The sequence below is a fragment of the Melospiza melodia genome, chromosome 3 (genome assembly GCF_035770615.1).
Source record: "Melospiza melodia melodia isolate bMelMel2 chromosome 3, bMelMel2.pri, whole genome shotgun sequence".
NCBI classification, from domain to species: Eukaryota; Metazoa; Chordata; class Aves; order Passeriformes; family Passerellidae; genus Melospiza; species Melospiza melodia.
This window is the reverse complement of record NC_086196.1, coordinates 50,802,158-50,819,980: the sequence shown is the minus strand read 5'-3', so window position 1 is coordinate 50,819,980 and position 17,823 is coordinate 50,802,158. Positions and strand designations below refer to the sequence as shown.

The 17,823-nt window shown below is 37.8% G+C and overlaps 1 protein-coding gene across 6 annotated transcripts in view; it reads left to right on the top strand.

Moving 5' to 3' along the window:
• SMOC2 (SPARC related modular calcium binding 2) overlaps positions 1-9,059 on the top strand; it is a 138,081-nt gene extending 129,022 nt beyond the window's left edge. For 2 of the 6 annotated variants that reach the window (XM_063151707.1, XM_063151711.1), the window contains exons 10-13: positions 993-1,095; positions 1,989-2,263; positions 4,708-4,748; positions 7,461-9,059. In XM_063151707.1, the coding sequence (XP_063007777.1) occupies positions 993-1,095; positions 1,989-2,263; positions 4,708-4,748; positions 7,461-7,484 (443 nt within the window). In that variant the 3' untranslated portion in view covers positions 7,485-9,059. Of the gene's footprint in view, positions 1-992; positions 1,096-1,988; positions 2,264-4,704; positions 4,749-7,460 lie in introns of all 6 variants that reach the window. The other 4 variants (XM_063151706.1, XM_063151710.1, XM_063151709.1 and 1 more) reach the window with 3 other exon arrangements.
• The last annotated feature ends 8,764 nt before the right edge of the window (positions 9,060-17,823 follow it).

Here is a 17,823-nt window from a genome sequence, read left to right as displayed (position 1 = left end):
ACTTCAAAGTATTTCCCTTTTTCATATTGAAACAGAGCTGCAGTAAGTGGCTTCCAGCGCAGAATTGTCTTTGAAAGTCCTGCCGTGTGCTCTAGCTTCAAGCTTGTAATCTCCATGTCACTGATCATGGATCATCCTATACTTTAACTCAGCTATTTGGAGGGTTAGAGGAAGACCTGGTGTTTGGCTCAGGGCTCTAGGGAAGAGGAGAGGAAGCAGGTGTATTGTATAAACAAACCTCCATGTGTCAACATCCATGTGCTTGTCAGAGGAATTTATCTGCTCCAGCTGTGCTGCTTGAAGAGGGGATCTTTCAGTATATATTTATCTGACATATTATGTGTCTGAAACATGCTGTCAGTTTGTTTCAGAGAAGAACTTTGTAGCATGGGGAATGTGATTATGAGGAGGATGATCTAGCATCACCACAGGCTCTCACAGTATGAACCAAAGTACCAGCTAACAGAAGCTGATTGGGCTAGGTGCCATGCAGGGCTAGTTAACCCCTGTCCAAGAAGGACACAAAGAGTTATTTCACAGAGAGGAAAACCAATGTATTGAAAATATGTGTGTCAAGAAAGCCAGTGGAAAATAAGAGGAGTGAAAGTGGAAATCTGAAATAGGTATTGTGTTGTCAACTTCTAATCCATGTTTCTGTCTTCTATCATGTACAAACTTTTATGGCTTCAAAGCTGTTTTTTTCAAACTGTGACACCCATGTTAAAGACATCTGAAAGAAGAAAAAAATAATGGCCAAAAATTAAATAAAAGGACTCAAAGTATGCAAAACAAATTCATACTTGCTTCAGTTCAAGGGGTTGTTTTTTTTTAATCCTGCTCTGTTACGGATATGAACCTGAATTTAAGTGCTTTTCTTTGAATTATGTTATGAACATGTCCACAATTTATGGAAATTTGTGTACAGGGAGTAATATCTATCTCAAAGTCTAAACTATTGTTGGAATAAAAAAAAAAAAAATCTCATTTTCTAGGTTGTCCTGGGGCCAAGAAGAATGAGTTCCTAACAAGTGTTTTGGATGCATTGTCCACAGATATGGTTCACGCAGTCTCTGATCCATCATTGTCTTCCAGCCGGTGGGTTTCACATCTTTTTGTGTGTCTTTAAAAGGATTCCTACAGTGGTGAACAGATTGTTCAGCGCTTTGAGGAGCCTGCATAAAGGGTGAATTTCCAAGAACCTATCCAGGAGAGTTACTTCAAAATTACCGCTGTGGACTGTTCACTAAACAGAGATACACTTGACAGATGAATTCCCAGCAGGGCAGCTCAGGGTTTATCTGTAGCTGCTGGTGCAACTGTGTGTCAGTCTTTGTTCTCCTCTCAAGGCTTTATTTCTTGAATGTGTGCTACCTTCCTAATTCATATTCTTCCTAGTTGCTTGCAAAACAGACCAATGCTGTCAACAGTCACAGGCAGAGTTAAAAATGTGTAAGTGCTGTCAAACTTAGGGCATCTGTGGGTCAGGTACTTATCTGAGGAGATAGCATTTATTTTTATAGCTTATCCTGTAATTCAATACATTTAGGTGTTGTAGCTCTAAGAGAATCCATCATGGGTTGTAATTGGAGCTTTGGTATTTGGCAGTGCTGATTGTTGATCAACCTCAGTTGGTTACTTCACACATTTTATGCATCTGCTGACTATGAAACAGTCTTTTTCTCTTTTATTTCTCTCTCCCCTTTTCTCTGTTTTGGGAAATTTAAGGAGAAAGCACTGTTTGCAGAGTATGATGCTGAACTCAACAGGGTTTCAGAGAGTACACTAAAAGCAGATTCTAGCCCTTAGTGTAAAATTGAACATATTGTTGGTCAAAGTGAAAAAAAGAGAGATTCACTACAAGTTAGTGTCCAAAACCAGGGAATATTAGATAACAATGGTGATGGCCATCTGAAAGTGATGTAACTATTCTGAAATAAAGGCATTCATTATCAGAATTAAGACTAAATTCTCTTTTTTTCTTGTTCCAGTGTTTCTGAGCCTGATCCAAATCATACTCTGGAAGAGAGAGTCGTTCATTGGTATTTTAAACAGCTCGATAAAAATTCCAGTGGTGATATCGGCAAGAAGGAAATCAAGCCATTTAAGAGATTCCTAAGAAAGAAATCAAAGCCCAAAAAATGCGTGAAGAAGTTTGTGGAATACTGTGATGTGAACAACGATAAGTCCTTGTCAGTTCAAGAATTAATGGGCTGCTTGGGAGTAACAAAAGAAGAAGGTAAAGCAGAAACAAAGAAACGCCATAGTAAGAACCTTTTCTCTCTGTCTTTTTCACTAAATTCTTCAAAGCTTATGAAGCCTGATATTTATATGTGCCAGAGTTATACAAAATGCACCTGTCTGCAGCTAATGCAGATGTTGCTTAGGGCAGATGGCAAGAAAGTTGCTTCTGGATCACTTTGCTCCAACAGAATCAAAAACTTCCCGTTGATTCTAACCATTAAATGTATTATGGTAGGAAACCTAAAAAGATATAATAACAATCATCAAAAAGCCAGTTTAGTGTTAGTATAGAACTGTGTTCTGAGTGAGTGGAAGTATCACACTTGTGCTTTTTGAATTCCTGGAAGGAAGCACATGGTTGAGCTTTCTAATGAAATCTCATTTCTCAAATGTAGTTTAGAGATGCAGAGAGGAATGTGGTCATCTGCCAGACAGGTGGAATAACAGCTAATAAACAGCCACCTTACCTTGCTGCCAAACTAGTAGGAAGGGGAACAACTAACTTGCAGAGCTCAATCACACAATTCCTGAAAATGAGAAAAAAATTTAAAAAAATTAGTTCTAAACAGCAGCAGTAGATCCCCATGCTTTAAGAAGTGGTGGAAGAATGAATATAGGTAAATTGTTTTCTCTGGTACCTTAAAATGAAGCGAGGACAGTGGAACAAAGGTCTCATTGGCTGTGTTCAAGTCTAGAAGAGGAAAGGCAGAAGAGGTCTGCATTTTACTAATGAAGTAAATTGTCTATGGCTCACAGTAACAGATCTCTCAAAACAAGTATTGAGCAAATCCAGAATTTTTTTCCTAGGGCTTTCTTTTGTGGACCTCATAATGATACCTTCCAATTTTCACTTAGATGATGAAGGTTAAAAAAAAGAATATGAAAGTGGATGAATTTTAGTATCTTTATATTTATCTTTATCTATCTGACTTTTGGTCAGATAGATTTTTTTATCTATGAATGTGGAAAGTGAAACAATTCTGTCCTGCTGCAGCAGGCATTCTTTCTTAGGACTTGTTGTGGATGAAATTTTGGTCCGAAATCACTACACAGGCAGTAAAGGAAAGCCATAGCAAGAGTGAAAGCAAACCCCAAGTTTTTTTTGTCTTCATATTCCAGTAGAAAACCCCCAAAATATTAGGATAAACTGTTTGTTTTGGAAATGAAAATTGTAAGAGGCATGAAATCATGTGGAGATCACACACAGATTTGGCTGAAGTAAAAATTGTGACTACCACAGCCGAAGTTCTGTAACAGATCTTCTGCAAAAATCTATTCAATAATGAGAACATTCAACTTTGGAAGGAAAAAAAATCCCAGAAGTTTGGCATTGGAAAACTAATGGCATCCAGTTGGAAAAAAGTTCTTAACCAAATCATCGGATTGCTTTACTAGAAGCACATAGTTTTAAGGACAGGACAACAAAAATTACTTTTGTTGTAATACCATTATTCTGTTTTGTTTCTTTTACTTGATAATTAAAAATTCCTTTCTGATACTTCTTTCACTTGCACAAATGAAAGCAATTACCACTTCACTGCAGTTAGAGTTACATCTCTAGGAAAATATGAGATTCTTGTCACCTGAGGTGTCAGAATTGCTCTAAGGAAGTGGCTCTGTATCATTTTGTGTGAGTTTCAAGTTTCTTGTGTGAGAATAATTTGAAGCAATATAAAAGCCAGAGAGTTGTAAAGCAGGTTTTCTGATGGGGTTGCTAGCTGCTGTAGCATTTTTCAAGGTCCAGTTTTTTTTCCCTAAGTTCCAGTACAGCTTGTCTGACTCACAGACTGACATGGAAAACCAAGACAGCAAGTTCCTCCCTAGTCTCACAAGTTAGCTTGGGAAGATTCATGAGCTGGCAAATTCATTAGCTTTTTGGGGGTTTATTTTTCCCTATTTTGGGGACTGACTTTGAATCTAAGAAATTTTAAAAAACAGTGATAATCCTGTCCTTTTACAGATGCAATGTAAACAATGTTTTTGGTTTGTAGAACTGTTTCTGTGATACCTTTAATCTTTTATCTACTTTTTATCTTTTATCTTTTGCTTTGTAGAACTGTTTCTGATATCTTTAATCAAAGTGAATGCTTTCCATACACTCTGCTTGTCCGTGCTCCTTTACTGCCAGGGATAATAGACTATATTTACTACTAAAGACTTAGTAAGTTTGAAATGCTCAACCTTGACTATAAGCAATCCCCTAAGCAAATTAAGCAAATTTGACATGTTTACTGGCAAGACATGCTCTTGTTCAACTTTCATATAACTCCTTGAAATAAGCAATACCTGTATTGAGGAAAGAAAAAAGTAGCTGTGTCAATGAAAGGTCTGAAATATTTTTTCTCATTTATTGAAAGCTGTGCACTTACCCTGCTCTAAAAATTAGCTTTTCAGAATGAGGGCTTCAGTTCTTGAGCATAACTAACAAACCATATTTATAATGTTTTCTTTTCCTTCCTTTAGCAGTCCCTAGAACCAACACTGAGAGCACTTCATCCAGCAGGCAGGTGGGTACTAAGGAGAGCAAGATCTCCATTTCTGCCTCTCCTGGAAGAATTTCTTGGGGTTTTAGTCATCATTGCTGCTTCAAACTGCTTTAATCTGCTTTTCTGCAGAGCTACCAGAAAAATGTAGAGCAACATCCCAATTAAGTTCTATGTCTGGAAAGCTAAATCAGTCAATTACAGGTGCAGAGTAAATGTGCATAATTTGCAAAGTGGATTAGGCTTGCATGTGGAAGTTCCTAGGAAAGTGTAAGTTGACATATAGGACATATGTGATAATTTGATGAGTGTAATTGAGCCCTCTTGAGTCTTTTGCGTTCCTGCATGACAGCATTCCCATGCACTTTTAAATGTGCACTGCTTCATCTTCATTTAACTTTTACTTTAGCTGAATTCTGCCAATTTTCCTTTGTGTCACACTATAAACACAAACTGACATTTATTGAAATGAACAAAGCCATGCATTTCCCATGTCCTGTGAAAATCTATACAGTTCAGAAACCCCACTGCATTATTATATGATGGCTTAAAACAGCTTTTAAAATCTTAGTGCAATGAAAAGAGCTGTCACTTTCAGATGCCTTTGCTGGCTGTGGAAAATACGCTGAAGAACTAGGATTTGCATCAGTCTAATTGCGTTTAAACTAAAATTGCAGAATGTTTGGAAAAAATAAAATGCCAAGTGCCCTGACAACATAATCCAGATTTTTTTTAAAATCAGTTTTCTGCAAAGACTTGATCTTGTTTTTCAAAATAGCACCAGTGTATGTCATCCAAGGAGGTTTGACTACTCAGGCTGTTCAGAGATGCAAAAGGCACAAAAGCAGAGTTTTTTAACCCTTTAAAGAAAGGTGCACTTTGAGAAGGAGGGACTTCAGTGAAAGGCCAGGAAAATAGGTTAAAAAAGTGGGGTTTAATTTGTATGTGTCTATTTTTATAACCATTTATGCTAAAAATTTTTTTTCTGGGCAATATTGTTATACCTTCCTAGTACTTTTGCATGGTCTTAAAGGAGGACTGGTGAGTCCAGTAGTTTGAGTGGTCTAGCAAAAAGTCATCTTCACACTATTCTTATACCTCATTGTATTAGAGGACCTAAATTATTAATGCCTACAAAAGCATTAGTTAATGATAAAATGGTTTAAAATTTATTCATGTAACTATATTATAAGAACAGCTCAGGTAATGCTGCACCTATGAAATTAGGAATTTGGCTAAAAATACCCCAAAACCCAAGCTGTGGTAAATGTCTTCCTGTCTGTCATAAAGCTAGATTAATTTGTTAGAAGCTGAACCCCAGGTGAACCTACCCACAAGCCAAGAGAAATCTTCCTCTCAAAGTTGCTTATTGATTTGCTCCCTTTTTTTAATCTCTGCTTTGTTTGATGTTAGGTTTGCACTTCCTAGGGCAAGCTCAACATTGGTTGTGGTTTTTACCAGAAACCTCCTACATACCTTTGATGGAATATAAAATATTCTCACAGCTACAATAATGTGATAAGTTTGTTTGTTTAAACAAGTGTTTGTGGTCTTAATTTTTCAGGTTTTCCCCACAAATCACTTACACCTTAAACAAGACAGCCTGAAAACAATTATCCTTTCAGAACTCCCAGAGCATTTTAGAGGGGTTATTTTAATTATATAATGACAATTACTGGCACACGTGCATTGCAGTTGAAGCATGACAAGCCCTCTCCCCTTTCTTGTAATCTGATACTGACTTGTGGAATTGGAAATAAAAGTGTCCTTAGAACATCTACGTTTTTCAATTTTGTCCAATAATTTTGCTGACTCAGCATCAATTATTTTAAGAGCTTTTGCTGACAAAGGATAGCCTTACATTAAGGCTGGCTAAGAAAACCATCTGTTGGCAGTTTCATACTTGAACAATACATGGCTGCAAATGCACAAGGTGGTTTTCATCACAAAAGTTCGCACTTGAAAGGGAGCTACTGAAAAGCATAGAAGCTGCTCAAAGGAAACCACCCATCTGAGAAGGCCTGATCAGATTGGCACCACTCAGGAGACACACACTCAAATCCTTACTCTCTACTTATTTATTATTTAGCAGCAGTTTAGTTAAATATATGCTTATGTGTGCGTCAGCACATGTTTTTTCACGTTTGTAGAGAAAACAGCTCAATGAAAGAAAGCAGACAGAGAAACACTAATATGCTAACTGTGGCACAGCTGTGGTTGCTCTACAAGAGGTCAAATAGGGGATGGGTCTGACTGGACTGGGGTAGTGGCCAGGTACATTTCCCTTGCTCAGCTCCACCCTGTCCAGCGAACAGACACATACATGCCCACACGCTGTCAGTGCTGCTTTTTGCAGCCTAGCAAAATGTTTGTAAGGAAACCACAGGTTGTTTGTGAGACTTCAGCCAGCAGGCTGTTCCTTATACATCACATGCTATAGGAGGCATATTGAACCAGGGACTTGCCCAGGCAGTTGCTAAAACTTTGTTTGACAGGTGTGGATTTAAAGGGCTATAGGTAAGTAGTCAAGATACTGCTCACACCCTTGCTTGTAGATCCCATGAAGGACTACATGGCAGGAATTTTTTTTATTTATATATATATATATATATATATTTATGCATAACTGTCTTCTGATAGTGGAATATGGGTAGTGCTGAAAAATAGAGATCGAATTTTATGCTGGACTAATTGAAAACATCATGAATAATGCAGATTTTCCCAACTTCCTTTCAGCAAGTTTCGAAGAAGCAAGGATGAACACCTTACTCTAATCCAAGGCAGATCTCTTTGACATGTGGGAGATTTCCTCACCAAAAGGCAATAAAAACAACTGTAGTATTTGCACTTTGTACTTAAAAATGTAAATTCACTTTGTAGAAATGAAATATTTAAACAGACTTTTCTTTTTTATCTGTGAAAAAGTAATGGCTAGTTTTGAAAAATTATCACATACAATGTATGTGTATTCTTTTGTTGTCTGAAATATGTTAAACATGTTGGAGATGTAAAAGTTTGCATTTAAACAATTTTTTTAAAAAATAACTTTTTGGCAAGCAGTAGCACAGAAACCTGATCCTATGTATTTTTGGTTTCAATAGTATGCCTTATTTTTCTTAATACTGTCATTTAAGTAGAGTTATGCTGAAAAATCTACTGTATTCTCAATTTTGTCCAAGCAGTGTTGAATGTTTCAGGTTTGCAGGACTGAGAGAATTGTGTAAATTGCTGTTTACTTGGTTTTGCAGTTTTTTACTGAACAGATATTTCATTGGTGGCAATATTTTATTTCATTTTGTTTTTACTGTAATTACTAGAATTTCCAAAGATCATACAATGAGAATACAACCACTAATGGATTAAAAAAAAACCAGTTATTCTTCTTGGGATGCTTATAGAACAATGTATCCTTTTATCAATTTTTGAAGTGCCTTATTGATAAGTTTTGGTAGGATTTTTCTCCTGTTTGCTTTCACTTGCATTGTTAACACAGCAAACCAAAAAGGAGTAAGGTAGATTGTAGTGTCACTCCAGTCTGGTTCAGCCTGGGCCTTAAAAGCATGTTTCCATGGTCAGTGCAAAGCAGGAGCAGACTTTGTATGGGTCAGAATTGTAAATCTTTCTGTTGTGACAGGGAAGGATAAGCCTTTTTCCTCTACACCTGGCTATCCTTATCAACCCTTTGGCTTTGCCTGGGGGCCCACTAGAGGAGGGGCTTTTCACACTGCCTCTGCCTGAAGCTTTTGTTTCGGTGACTAAAGAAACTTCTCAAAAGTTTTCATACTTTCTCCATCATTTTTCCCCCAATGCCTTTTTTTCATATGTGTGTCTGAGGGGAATAAGAACTTCTGGATGTGAATCTAAAGAAGGGGACCCAAATGAAAAGAAGTTCTGCTCTTGAGCAACTGTGAGTTACAAGCAGCCGGGTTGATCGATGCAGTGGTAGAAGGACTACTGGCATCTAGAAGCTGACATGAGAAGGCAGGAATGTAGCAGCAAGCAGTGATTTCATTACAGTTTGTTTGAATAATGTGGAGGATCTGACATGTGACCAGCTATTTATAATAGCACCCTGCTTGAGTTTGTACCTGGAAAAGTTTTTTGTGAACCAAAAGGTGTCGTTTCAATTCCAGCATATTCTGAAGTAATAGGAAACACGATATGCAATGGAATTGTATCCCAGAAATTGTGTACTTTAAGCTCTGGCAACAGGAGAAACCAAGGCAACTGTGTGTTATCTTGTATTTTTGTTTTAAAAAGTATTTGTTATTCTTTTATAATGTTAAACTTTGAAATTAATCCTCTTTATAGATTAAAGATTAGTATGTTATCAAACTATGCTGGTGATTTTTCTTTTGCAAAAACAGAGAGACTTGTTTGCAAGTAGATACATACAGTGATGACTTCACCACAGCTTTGAGTTTACAAGAAACCTCATGACCTGGCATTGTGTCTGTCCACTTCCCTTGCCTTTACTGAATTGTCTTTTAAGATCATTCATGCCTTATTCATACCATTCCTTCCTCGAATTCTCCTTATAGCTTCAACCTGGTCTCTTGCTTCTTCTCAGCAAAGTGCAATGTGGCATAGATAGAGATGGCATCTTTTCCCCTCCATGTGAGTGTGAGCTGCAGGGCAGCTTTCAGCCTGGCTGGAAGCAATGAGGAGAGAGATGCAAACCCTCAGAATTCACAATGCCTGGTTAGGTGGTCACAGTATGGTTAATAGCAGCATTTTGTAAGAAGCATTTAATTCCATCACTTTGGCCTTTAGATGCAATATAAATGTAGGCTGCTAAATATTTTGCCATGTCAATGGTTTCAAAATGCACCCCATTTAAATGGAGAGGTTTTTTGGGGAGGCAGATTTGGCCTAGCAACGTGCTTATATAACGAGTAGCCTTAAACAGTGGTGGAAGTGCAGGTAAGTGCTAAAGGCATTTTTAGGTAGCCAAAGACTTCAACAACATAGAGTCATTTAATAACTCTACAACGACTGAAACATGTGGTGTTTTCTCTTTGTATGCATTTCTGTGTCATCACTTCCATGATTTATGTCAATTAACAGTGATTACACCACTTGAATATAAGTAGTACTGACTTCTTATACTGCCAGGTAGAGTCCAGATCCCTAATGGAATCATACTTGCAAGATTGCTAAATTCACCTTGGCTTCCTGTATCTTCCATTTGTCCACAGGAATATTTAAACTGAGATAAATGCTCTATTTGTAACTAGAAACAGCCTTGATACCAAAAAGGAATCCATCTGAATAGGCCCTTAGGCTCACACTACAGTGTTTATTTGCACAGTAATTAATTAGTGCTAGATTCTATCCTTCTCCATGTGCAACAATTTAATTTCAAATTTAATCCTGTGGCTGAAAACAAAACTTACATTCTGCTTCTCATTGACCTGTATTTGTTCTAGTTCCAGCTATTGCTGAACATATTTGTTTAGAACTTTTATAAGGTTGTAAATAGAAGACTATAAAGTTTGCAAAATGTGTATGTATTCAGTGACTAGTCCAGCCTGTAGCAATGTCCATTAGTTAACAGGCCACACAGTGAGAAATGCTCCATATTTTGTCAACACTTTGGGAAACTAACCAATTTTCTTCCTATCCCTAAATTTAGGGTAATTTCATAGTTTAATTTTTACCAAACCCACTTAATTGTCAGTCTTTTCTCAGTCTAACAAAATACCTATCTTTCAGGTGCTCATTTTGTAGAATTGGGACGCTGATGAGTGCTCCAAATGACATTTTAGATATTGAAAGACTGAAACAGAGAAACTTTAACAATAATCATTGCATATAACTAAAGGAATACATTGTATTTTTTATTTAGACCACACTTTTGCCCTTCATAAGTACCATAGGCCAGTGGAGAAAGCAGACATTCCTAGAAAGCTGGAAGGAAAATAAAAATACAGGTTGATTCATTAAAGATATTTAAGTGTTTCCAAGATTTGATAGAAATAATTAATATTTTCTTTTTATAGTAGTAATAGAAGATGGATTAAGGGAGTTTAAGAAATCTTTGCTGTCAAAGATGATATAATTGTCCCTTATAAATATTTACACTGGTGTATTATATAGCTAAGTTATAGAAACTAATGTTTCTAAGTAAGAGTCTTTAGTGCTGAAATGAGAGGTTTATTGCTTTGATTTCTTTTAGGATGGCAAATTGGTTCAATTTTGGAGTAATTACTTTGACATTAAATAGGAACCAACTAAGTTTATTGATGTCTGAAACATTAGAATGATTGTAGTAAATTATTGATACAAACTGTACTCTTTTGTCCAATTTAATTGTTTCAGTTCAGTTTTTATAAGTGAAAACATGCCCTTTGTTTAAAAAGCATCAATAATACTTTTTTTTTTCTTTAAATAACAGCTCATGTGGAAAGCATTGAGAATAACTCATTCCCCTAGAACATCCAGTGAGGGGGATAAAGGGAGAGAGGTCTATTTTTATCTAAGTTAATGACAGAAATACATGCAGTATTTTGCCTCTACTACATCCACCTTCCCTTTGTCATCATACATTTTGCCCTCTGACTCATGTCACTGTTGGTACACAAAGCTTTTTTGGAAGGTAAGATAATGAATTGAGATTCCATTCTGTGTATATGAACAATCTTTTATGTAAAAAAGAGTCATCTGAGTCATCCTTTCCCTAGATACTCTCTCGACTTAACATCAATTCAATGCATGCGATTTCTTGCTTCATATCAAATACAGAATCCTTTGAGCAGTCATGGGATCCATTCTTGGCTGAATGGGTACTTTATGAAGAAAACCACTCACAGACGATCAGCACAGTCTGTGGGATTGTAGGTGGATAGGTGCATTTTTTTTATTAAGCCACTAGTAACAGTTAATAAAGATTTATCAAGCCCACTCAGTATGTGAAGTGAATCCATGAAGTTGCCTCTATTTGTTCTAAGTAGTCAGTCAGAAAAAAAATGAAAGAAAATAGTGGTAAATGAAGCTTCCATGAGAAATATTGTTTCACTAAACCATGATTGACTGATTTAATGTGATTGAGGTTTACTATGAAATGTCCCTTTTAAAAGTATTTTTTTGGTTTAGTGGTTATTTTTATCTTGGAACTTATTTTCCTTTAACTAACAAGCATGAAATATCAACATGGTAAACTGACATTTGGACACCTGTTTTGTCACAAAATTGGATATTGCGAAAGGTAGCAGTATTCTTGCTTTTCCACCAGCTTTTTTTAAAAATCATATTTGTTTAAAAGCAGTCAAGTTTCCAAACGATTTTTCATGCTTCATCTGAGCTTTTGAGTGCCTTGCTATCCCTGTGTGAAGCAAAATAAAACCAGACTGGAGCTTGATGAATGGTTGGATTTAGCACTGAATGCATGTGGAATGTGAAGAAAACTGCAATGTGGGTAAGGGTATTTATATTAGTTTGTATCTATGCAAAACACTTGAAGCAGTGTGAATTATATGCAGAAGTATAAGGGGCACTATTCCATCTTGCAAAACAAGCCTGCCATAAGGCTGATTGCAAACATACTCAAACCCTAAAATATTCTAGATTATCTCTACTTTTAACAGTTATTTCACTCAAAAGCTGGTGGGAACCAAAATCCACTTTGACCACTACCCAAGGAGTACCTCTAGCTCTCTTGGTTTGTATCTTCCCAATCAGTCCTCCTGAATTCACAGCTTGGGTACATTCTTCTGAGACCCCCCCAGGCTGCTTTGTCCCGCAGAGGGACAAAGACCCAGAACAAAAGAACACAAGATTAAACATGGTGACAGATATTGCAGAGTACAGGATATTACTCCATAGCTCAGATTTTTTACCCTGGTGGGCTGTGATCAACTGAAAACTCCTGCCCTGTATCATCAATGAGGAACCCTGACTTCCTGCTTCTTAAGGCATCAAATCCGTGCTCAGAGTGGGAGAGCATCATGCTTCAACTGAGTGGGAGGCAGTGTGAGTCACAGCTACAGGGCATCTGAGAAATGCTATGACTCCTCAGTAGATGCATGTGCTCAGCTAACCCCCACCAGTTAATTCCTCCTTTCACTCAGCACCATATGATGGAGCAATGTCTGCACACATCAGTTCTTTAGTGCTCTGCAGAAAGGAGCTGTGCTTCTCAGCCTGGAGCACAGTTCTTTTTATTGAATGCTCAGCATCGAGGAAGGAAGGTTTTTTTCTGTAGCTTGTTGTCCCAGGAACCCGAATTGTATCACTGCTGCCTTGCAGAGGTTTCAAGAAATATTTTGCTTCATCAAATATGCAAAGGAAGAGGTGCTGGCTGAAGTGGTAGGGGAAAAAAAAGAACATGCAGTTAAAAAAGGGTAATAAAAAAAAAGATAAGAAAAAACTTAAGAAGAGAGAGAAGAGAAAAATCAAAATAGGATCATGGAGATACGGAGATACCCTGAGGCACTGAGGAAGGTGGCCAGAACTGTGCTAAAGCCAGATGTGAAAATGAAGGAAGAGCAGACAAAGAGAACACATAACAGAGAGAGAGCAGGTTGAAATGGGAAGAGGGCTTAAAAGGGTATGAATGGAAACAAAGCAAGGATAGAAATGCTAAAGATAGAAAGAAATAGAAAGGTAATTAGGCTCCCATGAGGAGGAAAAATCCGAGAGACTGAGGGGACAATAAGAAGAGAAGGGACACAGGTGAAAATGAGACTGCAAATTTCAATTTTCTGGGCACAGCATCTCTCTCATGCAGCATCACTTTCTGATTGGTACAAGAGGTTTATCCTGCCTTTAGATGTTTCCTTATCCATGTATAAGGTCTGAATTTGTTCCTTGGTATCCCAGTCACTCCAGTGCTTTGTTCCAAAAGACATTGTTTTCATGGCCAATCCAAAGGCATCCTTTACATCCAGGAAGTCTGAGCAACATTTAATGAAAATGTGAAAGAAGAAACCAGGGTATTTCTAAACTAAGAGCAGACTTGAGCAGGATGAGGAAATCGGAACCACAACAAAGATAAATTTCCTTTTGTATTTCTTATTCAGTAAAGATGCAAGCAAAATTTAATTAGCTGTGTTTTTTTAGTTTTTTCTTTCATTCATTTCACCAACAAATCCTCTGCAGGCTTTGGTGATACCCTACAGTTTAACATTGTCTTTAATCAACACATAGATGACAAAGGACTACAAAAGTTCTTAATTCTCATTGTCTGTTTTTTTTCTTTTGTGGTTTCATTTATGTTCACTCTTGGGGTGGCTAAAAATTAATGATTTAAATGCTTCTCAAAGTCTTTAATCTTTAAAGGTTTCTCTCTGTGAGAGAGAAAAAGGCACAGAAACAGATTGCAAGAAAGATGCTCAAGAAAACTTTGGAGCCCTTAGAAAATATCACATGTTCAGCTTAGAACTATTTTCAAGGTACTAAATGTTTCCATGACCTGATGACAAGGAGTTTGACTTCATTACCTTTGGAAATTTACTTAGAAAATTCATTTTGAAAATTACTTAGAAAATTGCTAACAGCAAGTAACATCTAGCACTTGAGATTTTCAGCACTGCAATGGAGAAGATACAGGAACAAGTTCATCACACGCTGTCCTGATGCAAACAGCAAATTGACATAGGCTGGGGTGGCTCTAGGAGAGGCTGGGAAGGGGCTTCACCTGGGTGCAGCTTGAAGTGAGAGAGAGCCATGTGCATGCCCATGAACAGCTTGGAGGGGAATGGGAGAGAGGGACCAGGTGAAAGAAGATGAGGAGGCTGCAATGAGAGTGGCCAGATACCCTGTCTTACAGGCAGCACCTGCTGCACCATTTGAAGCCCAGAAACTTTGAACTGTTCAGAATCTGTGTCCTGGCAGTAGGCAGTGTAGCCAGTCCATATCAGATTTTGCCTGAAAGGTTTTCACCTTAAACCAGGCAGTACAACTGAAAAATGGAAGACAGTGGCAATTGGCACAGATTTCCTGTTTGCTTGTGGTTGAAGGTGTGAAATCCATGAGATGTAACTTCCGAGGCCTGAATGTCCTCTTCACAGTGAGAAAGGGGGATCCAGGCACCATGATGAGACAGACATCTCTGAAAAGAGATGGCCCCAACATCATGGCTGTTTAATAAGAAACACTGAGCATTGCTTTAAACTAGAAGCTAAATGTATAAATAAATATTGAGACTCAATCATCATATACTGGTTCCCCCTTTTTCCTTATAATTTTCAGCACCAATTTGATGGATTTTGCTTAAGAAATCATTTATTATAGCCTGGGCCATAAAAACAAAATAGAAAGTTTCAGATAAATTTCCCCTTGTATATTTTGCTTTAGTTTGTATTGTTGGTGCCTTGTTGGGGGGGAGAAGTCAGTAATGGTAAATTAGCATCTTTGGTCAATTGCAACTGTTAGTGTATCTTTCATTTTATTATTTTATCATGGTTTTTTCTTTTCTTAGGGGCTTGAAACACTGACCACATTTCTACCAATTTCTGTCTGTTAAATAGTGTTGCCTTCTGTACAATAGGAAACGCATTTGAGAGGGAAGTAACAGGACAATCATGCAGCATTTGTGACAATGCATTGCTGATGGTATTTTCATATTTTGCTCCTCATGAATTTAGATTATCCTTATCTTTCATCAAAATTCCATTAATCAGTATTTTCTGTAACAAACAAGGAAAACAAAGAAAATAATAATTTCAAGAGAACAAAAAATCTGTCAGGGAATAATTGTATTTAAATTTTATTAGTATTTATCCCCTTTTACAAACATTTCTATAAGCATAATTCAGCTCAAGCTGATGTACTTCATGGTTTCATCAGGTTACAGGACTTCACAGAGCAGTTTTCCATTGTTAGGGTACCTGCCATAAATATAAGGGAGTTCATTATTTTTGTCCTAAACCCCCTATGTTTGTAGTCTATTGCAAAACCATGAGAAAATTTTGTGTGGCTAACAGCCTTTGTTTCAAAGATAGTGGGGAATGGAATACAAATTATTGAGGTGCAAGTGCCAAGGCAAAACGACATGTGGAAAATTGTAAAACACCTTTTTCAACTGCTTGTAAGCTTGCCTTTTAGTGAATTTTCAATTCAGTTTTTGAAGAAAGCATTTAATAGATAGTGAAGTAGGATATATTTGCTACAGATGTTTCTGCATATAAATAAAATGCCCCCTGTCTTTGTGAATTGCCTTCAATAAACACTCTCAGTGTTGTGGTTAACAGCAGAACCTATGATTATTCAGACAGTCTAACATGCAGGCAGATTTCAGTTCCCATATAAAGTTCCCTACCTTTCCCTAAAACACTGTGCAGACCAGCTGTGCTCCAGTTCCCTGGGAACATTAAAGCAGTGTTTAAGACCAGAGCCTGGGACTCTAATGAGAACAGTGTGGATTTAAAGAGTCAGCCAGATCTGAGAGGGGAGTGGAAGCATCACTTGATTGCATCTTGTTCCTGTGAGAGTCAACATGCAGTGCTTTCACAGGTAGGGGTTGAGGTGCTCTGCAGTAAAAGTGTGCCCAGTTCCCTGGAACCAGGGGCTGCAGTAAGTGAATGCAGGCTGTGAGCTTACCTGCTTGCTAAGTGCTGCTGCCTCTTCCACCTCAGGCTGAAGCGTGGTGAGGGCATTACACTGTGATAATCGGTTCACTCTGGAGTTTCTTATGCTCTTTGCCTTAAAAACCTGTCTGGAGGTTGCTGCTAGAAGGGCTGAATGCACATCTGCTTGGTTGCCAGGTTTATGTGCAGTGCTTGGGTCCATTTCAAAGCAGGGCCCCAGCACTAGCTTTAGATCATGGCTTGTGGGATCGGGCACAGGGTGAGACTCGAGACAAGCCCCAGCATGAGCCATCCCTACAAACAGTCCCTGGCTCACAGCAGCCTTTCCATCAGGCTTAATGAGCACGGGCATGAATAAACAGATGAAACAGATGGAACCCACTCTGGATTGCAGAGGAGCTCAAGGCCTGTCTTCCATGAGCAGGGAGGAGAAATGATCGTTTGCCAGCAGTAAGTTAGGGCAACAATTAGCTTCAATTTAATTCACACTAAGACCTCAGACAAGGGCATAGTTAGCCCCAGTTGCAAAAGAACATATCTGTGCTTATTGGCTGACTTTCTGAGTAAAGAGGTGTATGTGAATCCAAGATAGTGATTTCAAGAACATGGCAATGCTGCTTTTATAGACCAGATACATTTTAAAAGTTGAATTTTATTTTTTTCTCTTGGGTAAAGCTAGGATAAAAGTAGCTAATGTGTAATACAGACATCTGTACTGATGTAATGGTTTAGGCCATCATCAGGACAAAAGAAATGTTGAACCATATTTTCTGAAAAGTCAGCAAATTACAGTGAGGGATATAAAGAAAGTTGAGTTGGGAGCAAATGCATAATCTCAAATTTAGCAGTCAGTCAAGAAGTTAGGTTTATGTGCACTGCTTCTAATAGTGAATAGAATCTCTCCTGCTGAATGGAGTCACTGAAGTTAGATGCAGTGTTTATACCCCAGTTGAGTTTCACCATCCTTGCACAAGTCTTCTGAGAACCTGTTTCCAGTAACAGAACAAGGTTGGCAGTGCAGGCTATACACACATCTGTTTCCTGGAGCATGGCAAATCTGCAGTTTGCATCACAAACTGGGTTGCACATGTTCTAGAAAGCCTAGGGCGTTGATTCTGAAGAGGAAATATGTTAATATGGGTTATTTCGGAATGGTTTTCAGATTTAATTTAGTTGGTTACTCTGAAAACAGAAACCTATTTAAAATCTCAGCAAAAGTAGAGAGTCTTTACTTACTGTAAGGCTTTTTTAATTGCATAGAGTGATGGTGAAGTTTGGGGTGGATAGTTCTGTGCAAAAGTTCTGGTGAGGTTTAATGAAGATTATTGGCTGCCAGAAGACAGAAAAAAATACCAGCAGAAAAGAAAAATGGATCATTAACTAACGTCTCAGCTGACTTGAAGCACATTTTGTTTGCCTGCCTGACAAGCACATACATCGCACGGAAGATTCATGTTATATTTTCCTGTTGTGGTCTGTTGACAACTGAAATACAAGATGTATAGCAGGAAGTTTTCGGTAACTCTCCAGGTGATGAACTGGTATGAAACCTGAGATGAAAAGAAAATTGC